Source organism: Setaria viridis, chromosome 6 (genome assembly GCF_005286985.2).
Source record: "Setaria viridis chromosome 6, Setaria_viridis_v4.0, whole genome shotgun sequence".
Taxonomy (NCBI): domain Eukaryota; kingdom Viridiplantae; phylum Streptophyta; class Magnoliopsida; order Poales; family Poaceae; genus Setaria; species Setaria viridis.
This window is the reverse complement of record NC_048268.2, coordinates 1,289,700-1,297,242: the sequence shown is the minus strand read 5'-3', so window position 1 is coordinate 1,297,242 and position 7,543 is coordinate 1,289,700. Positions and strand designations below refer to the sequence as shown.

General features: G+C 40.2%; 1 protein-coding gene across 1 annotated transcript; it reads right to left on the bottom strand.

Moving 5' to 3' along the window:
* Positions 1 to 1,026: 1,026 nt before the first annotated feature.
* On the bottom strand, positions 1,027 to 2,097 carry LOC117859505 (paired amphipathic helix protein pst1). The gene is made up of 3 exons (XM_034742625.2): positions 1,832 to 2,097; positions 1,432 to 1,584; positions 1,027 to 1,307 (listed from the first exon to the last, which is right to left on the bottom strand). Exons 1-3 carry the CDS (start codon positions 2,059 to 2,061, stop codon positions 1,160 to 1,162), a joined length of 531 nt encoding a protein of 176 aa, XP_034598516.2. The 5' UTR covers positions 2,062 to 2,097; the 3' UTR covers positions 1,027 to 1,159.
* Positions 2,098 to 7,543: the final 5,446 nt, after the last annotated feature.

The window sequence follows — 7,543 nt, the reverse complement described above, 5'->3', positions numbered from 1 at the left end:
GTTTCTTGCACACTATGCTCATATATAGTGAATAAAATCTTTCTAACAACTCTAGGTTGATTATGCAGTCATACTCATCATCAAGCAGCATGCAACATGCTCTCTTTTGGTCTTTAGATTAAGGTTGATTCCTGGCTAGGGGACTTAATTTGATTCAAAAGTTATTGTTGGACTGTCTCCATGTCTCATAAATATGTGAGATTTATTACCACTCTACAAACAGAGTTTGGTTTTAGGACTGACATAACATCTAATTGACTTAAATTTAACAAAAACAGAATTCCTTAAAGAATATGCAAATTTTCTTGAAGAATTCTCCTCTGCAGACATACAGCAGGAGCAACCAAATTTTGTATCATCGAGGTTCGCTACAGAGAGAACATGTCGCTCCAATATAATGCTTTTAGTGCTTGTCACAAATGTTCATAATGCAGTTATTCTCCAAAGCCTTGGAAACAATATGGTGACAGCCAATTGGGCAGGTAGATGATTGTTCCTTGCTTAGACATCATAAATGGACATACTTACTACTCCCGACAAATTATTATAAAAGAAGAACATTTATTACTTTTTTTAAAAAAATAGTTGTCCAATATTCCGTTACTGCCGGTTGAGAGCATGCCTTATGTAAGCGTGGCTACAACAAAGATTATTCCTTTATCTGAAAAACCCCACATTAGATCGTTACCATATTTGGCACTTCCCGTTTGTCAAGCTTGGCTGGCGCATTATGCGCCCGTACGATACATAAAAAAAGAATATTCTCTCCGACCATTTTAAATCAGCTATCTCTATTTCCCACGATATCCCAAGATACCTAGACGGAACATGGATATATGCCCAGAATGAGATATTAGGCTCTCACTGCAATTGTCAAAAAGAAACACGGGACAACATAGATTTAGTCTGATATTATTGGCAGGCTATTCCACACTTAGTCCGATATTATTTGGCAAGCCATTCCACACACCTAGTGGAAGTGAAGAACCGGCGCACCCGGAACTACACAGATCCACCATTTAAAAGGAAACACGGGACAACACAGGTATAGTCTGATATTATTTGGCAGTCTATTCCACACGACCACTACTGGAAGTGCGGAATGGGCAGCCCTGGCAGTACAGAGATCCACCAAGTAACAGGAAGCACACAGCCATGTCTAGGCATCACCTGCTCCTCCTCCTCCCTGCTGGTCATCCTGCTTGAGAGCGTAACCCATCAGCAGGAGAGTGTTGAAAGCACGCACGAGGTTGGGGTACCCTTGGAACACGACCTGCAGGCGGTCGACCACACCGGCAATGTCGATGCTTCAATCCAAAAGAGAAAACAGATCAGCCAGTGATAAATCTCCAAGTAAGTAGTAATTAAACGCAAGCTAGGCCGCCGTAGCAAGCTACTGCTGAGTGCTGACTAGTGTAGGCTGTCACGGACCTCATGTAGTAGTAATCGAGCAGGATGGCCTGGAACTCGACGATCTTGTGGGGCTTGTCGGCGAACTCACGCTGCAGGAAGTCAAAGAATCGGCACGCCTCAGCGCTCGGCGGCGCCAACGGCCTGATCACACGAACTGGTGGCGCCGGCGTCCTTCGTGGAAACCAGACAAGCACATCGGAAGGCAAGAAGAAACATTAGATCGCAAGACCGGCCATGAAAAGTCTCAGAAAAAGGGGAGCTTGGCTTCGGATCGACGACAGAAGGTGGTTCCGGATCGCCGGTGGCATTAGATCGAGGCCATTGCATGCAGGCCGCCGGCCGGACACGGCGACGAAGCCATGGCCATGGGAGAGCGAGAGTGAGGGTAGATGGCGATAGGTACGGTGAAGCAACTCACGGCGGATCGACGCGAGGCCGGGATGTGACGGGCGGCGCCGGCGTGCCGTGCTCCTCCTCCCTCTCGCGCTTCAGGCCGCCGGTGTAGCCCATCCCGTCGGCCGGAGCAAGCACCAGCAGCTGCCTGGCTCTCTTGACGGTGGGGAATGGAATGGGGAATCGAGAGAGAGACACGGGAGACACGCCGTTCTTTATACGACAAGCAATGACGATGGAAGAGACGCCGTTCATTTGTCCATTTGCACTTTGCACTCGGAAGACACCAGCAACGGTCGTTGGAGCTTGTCGAGACTCCCAACACACTGGTGGTGCTAGCTGGAGAGCGTGAAGCTAAGGGAGGGCGGAGGGGTAAAGAGATAGAGGGCGGCGACGGCGGAGAGGGGTTGGTAGTGCTGCCGTGTTTTAGATTCTGCACGGAGTGCTGTTTCACTGACAGTGGGACCAACCTCAGATGATTCCGTTTCAGTGCCACAAGCCCCCGAATAAAGGGTATTGTTAATTAACAATTAATTGGCCCTCAGGACACACCTGCCGGCGAATTGAATATCTATAATAGTAGTGTTGATAAATTCGCAGCCACAATGTACAGTTTGCTTTGAGAATTAGATTTTAAATACATAGATTCTGCCATCCATCTAGTAAAATTAAAATGAACTACAATTTAAAATCTATATATTTAGAAAGTCAGAACGATCGACAACTTGAAATGAAGGGAGTAACACAATAACATACTAAAAATTATGTTTACCCTCCAATTTTTTTTTTGAGTTTTAGGTAAACAAAAAGAAGTCTTCGTAGTTTTTTGTTGACTTCTAAAAACAAATATCGTAATAACACGAAGCTATGAATTTCCACCTCTGGAGAGCTACAGGGATAGAGCCAAGGTCATATGGCAGCCTCACACCAAGGCTCCTAGTTGTGAAGAAGGTCATCTTCCAGTTCGTCATCACTCCCGAATTATCTAATTTGTGGAGTGAGATGCAAACGCTAAACTTTTTTCATACCAGGATGCTACTCTTCAGCGTAGAAAAAAGCACATTATGCAACATGCCAAGCTAAAGATTCAGAGGGAAGATCACATGAAGAAGAGGACATATTCCTTGAACAATTGAAGCTCATATGGAATAATATCTTTGTAACAGCCCTAGGTTGTTTAAGCTTAAAGCATGTCATTACTAATCATCAAGCACATTAATTATGATTAGTTTAGAATTAAAAACTTAAATAATTTTGAAAACATCCCTATTTTTATTTATGCCTCCATGTCAGCATGGCTGACTTTGTCAATCACTGTCAAGTCAACACTTCACCATGCCGGCTGCCCCAGGCACGGAATCCTGTGCAGATAAGGCTTGGCCATGTTTTGGAGTCCTGTTATATCACTGATTCTGTCATTCTCCCTCATGGAGTTAGCGGAGTTCAAGTGACTTGGGTAGTTGTAGTTGGGTGGTTTGGATGAATACATGCAAGAGAAGTTGCAAAAGCCTCAATAAAAAACAATGCAGGCTAGTGTCATTCTCCATATTACTCTTTTTACTGTGTTAACTATATTGTATTAATAGAAATATAGCATAAAATCATTAAGCCACTTTCATCATTTAATTTGAACAAAGTAAGAGATGATACTTATTCATTTCAATTATACAATTTTCTGCTACCCAGACCCAGGGTAACTAGCATCTCCATTAGAAAAAATACAAATGTGGATTACAATTCTTGAGAGGGTTGTTCGATAATTGTTGAGACATAGCTTTCTGTTAATTACTACTCCAGTTCCATTATCAGAGGGGCCTAAAAAACTTTCTTACCAAAGAGCTTCGTTAAACTCTGACACATGGAATAAGCTGAAACAAATAATTCAAGGGAGATAACAATGTAAAGTAGCCAAAGCAGGTAAGAGATGAAGGGTTATATACAGTTGGTAGATCTTTATTGATCAAATCACATAGGCTAAAATAACCCTCTGCTTCGGACATCCAAATATTACTGGATCGTATTCGTCACACTATTTAATATATTAAACATTGCAAAGCGGCAGAGCGATCGACAAGATATTGATGGGGCATCAACTTTGTTTGGTAGGAACTAGATAAAAATACCTTGGGACCAACGGTGTAAAAGACAATATGAAGATAATCCTTTGTGAAAGTTGACCGGGACACTTGCAGATGAATGCGGTTGGAGTATTTAGCATATCGCAGAAGCTGGACCTCGTATCTCATGGCAGTCAGCCCTATGAGTACATGAAGAGAATTAGTGAAATGCTGCATTGACATACAGTTGAAAAACTGATAACATGCTAATGTCAAAGTCAGAATAGATTAGATGTTAATGATAACTCCAATAAATGTAACTTTGTCCACATCAGCTTACAAGATGAATAAAGGGGATAAATCGTGCGATGCCAACACACTTGTGTGCCATGCTTTAGCCAGAACCACTCGAGCAAAGCTCTTAATTGTCAGTGCCAACCCATCCTTGCCACCTGAGCCAGCAGCTTTGTCTCACCACTGCACCTTGAGCAACTCAAGAACTCCATTCATTGTATCTATCGTACTTGTTGCGTGGTCATTCGTACACAATTAGATTATGTTGGAGCCTGTAGAAATTTCTGACAAAAACAATGAGACACTTAATTATCATCATCACGGCCAGCACCACCAAAACATTTATTTCAATAATCCAGTCCATTGAAAGCAAAATATAAGGTTGTTACTTGCATTAAATCTTCTTTTTTTGTTTCATTATTTACACAGGATAATGCAAACAGATAAGATAGATTGACTCGATCTGTTATTCTATATGTACTACAATTAAGAGAAATACAATTGTGAATTGATATTTAAGAAGAAAGAGACAATCTCCATCGACAGTTTCTTACATGCCTGTTGCCTGCTAAAAGAAAGCATGTGTCACTTGAAAAGCTTTTCTCTGTTTTATTAATTTTTTATAGATATCTGCATAACCATGCTGTGAAAGCTAATGAGGCTGCCGGACTGCAATTCTTCATGGAAATCTTCGTCCTTGCCGCGTGCTAAATCTGAAAATTGCGCAATGCTGTTATCTTTGATGTTGTGAGTCCAAGCTTTAATGTTGGGGCTATGAAGTTCTGAGAACAAGCTACTCTCCAAGCTATTCGGTTTAGAGAGGATCGTCAAGTTCTTTTCATGAAATGGCTTAATTTAGTGTTGTAAATCAGTGTTATAATCTTGCCGTGATGTAACCCCCTGCCCCCTCAACCTTCCCTTCCTCTTCCTCTCTTCTTCTATAAGTATGTCTCTCTTTCTTCTATAACCTTTTTGGACTTCCTAACCGTAATGAAAATTGAAGTATCGTGAGGAACTCCCCCACAGTTTGTCTTTAAAAAAAAGATTGGTATTATTAAATTTGTCCTTGTGTCTGCACTTTAAAGTTTCGACTCTAAATTTTACTGGTGTCTGCATTACCTTGTTCCCAAAATCTGGTGTATGCATTATCCCTTGGGTTGTTTGAATTCTCTTGCTAAGCTTTCATATTGATGACAAATCACCATACAAACAAAAGTTGCAACATCATTGTGGCTTAAATAAAGCAGCAAACAAGCTTATCGAACCTTGGTAGTTGTACCGACATGTATATTTGCCAAGCACCATGCATTGCGTCGAACACCCTTCAAGCAGCATGCCGATCGAGCTTCCCTTTGTCCACACCACCTACACGTACGCCAGCTGTGGGAAAAAATAGAAGAAATCATATGATCACAAGTGAAATGAAAAGTACGAATTTCATAATAAAATTTTACGAATCACCAATCATGGACAGAATCATAAAGATCCGTGAATTCCAGTCCCAGATTCTAGTAAATATATGCATTTACTAAATATAGTCGATAAATACTTCACAAATTCAATTATGGTTGGCTGATCAATTCAAGCAAACCTGCACTCTTTTGGTCTTTAGGTTGAGGTTGATTCCTGGCTATGGGACTCCATTTGATCCAAATATTATTGTTGGACTGTCTCAATGTCTCATAAATATGTGAGATTTGTTACCACTATACACATAGAGTTTGGTTTTAGGACAACTGACATAACATCTAACTGATGTAAATTTAACAAAAACAGAATTCCGCAAGAGGCGGCGCCAGAAGATGACACTATGCCATGTGCCCCAACGAAGATGCCGCGGAAGATGAAGACATATTTGAGACACTTAAAAATTAAATTTACCCCCGTAAGGATATTGTTTGAGACATTCACGGTAATACCTTGAGATACTATTTAGACTATTGAGGCATACTCATAAGAATTGTACTAAGTAAATATGCAATAATTGGTGTGAGGTCAAGTTGGCTAGTGGGTGGAGTATTGTGCAAAGCAGTCTGAACCTCTATTCGTATTTTATTAAATATGAATAAAGTTTGTGTTTCCCTAATATTTATCTATTTATTTTTGTGTACTTAGTATACTAGCATGCCCACACTCTCTTTTCCCACGCGGAGAAAATTTTATTATTTTTCTCTCTAAACATCAGGCTTGCTACAACTAGTTATTTGGACAAACACAGACAAGCAACAAATTTCATACAGTCAGGAATCAACATTCTATGATCACCTAAATATATCTGACAATGCTCTGTTACATAGGTCATTTTTTCCTTAACTACAATGCAAACCTTAGTATATATCATCACTAAGATTTAACTTCTAACCTCGCATGAGAATTAATTATATATATATTTTACGTCATGTGTGTAACGTGGTGCTATTCCAAACACGGAAGCACTTTCACAATAACAGTGTTCTAAATGTCGAAATTGCAGCTGTATAACTCAAGAATTTCTCTAATCTACCTAAAAGGAGTGCAATTTAGATATAGCAAGCTCCAATTTATAGCTCATATAATCATATTCATCATTTGCATATAATGATATATACGGTGCTCAGGACTGCTAATTTAAAGGAGAGAGCCACATTTCTCACGCTAACCTTTCATATTGATGATAAATCACCATACAAACCAACGAACGACTGATCTCACCGTGGTAGTTATATATACCAACATGCATAATTGCCAAGCACCACTGGCATTTGAAATAGCACGCCCTTCGAACACTGTTCCCAGCTTCAGCTAGCATACATCCGAACCAGGATGGTTGCCATCCTATATTTGCAGATCCCATCGTTTGAGCATACACCAGCTACGTACAGCAATAGAAAAATAGGACAAATCATAAGATCACAAGAAAAATGCCAAATATGAAATGAATAAGTATATTTTTCTGAATCACCTGTCATAGGAAGAACCAAAAGAATACGCAAATTCAAGTCCCAAATTCTGGTAAATATAAAATTTCATAAATTAAATGTTGAGGATACAAACTTCAAAAACTTTGTTATGCTTGGCTTGTCAATCCAAGCAACCTGCACTCTTTTGGTCTTGAGATTGGTTCCTGGCTACGGGACGTAATTTTGCTCCCAATTTTATTGTGGGATCTGTCTGTCAGTCTCATAATATGTGAGATTTGTTTTCGCTCCACACAGAATGTTTGGTTTGCAGGAGTGACATAACATCTAACTAATGTAAATTTCATAAAAATGGAATTCCTAACAAAAATATACAATTTCTCTTATACAATTGCATAAGTTCTGAATGGAATTTCGCCAATTTTTTGTTTGAACCCTAGTCCCTGGTCCATGTTCATAAGCATTGTCCTCTAGTATCCAACAAGATAA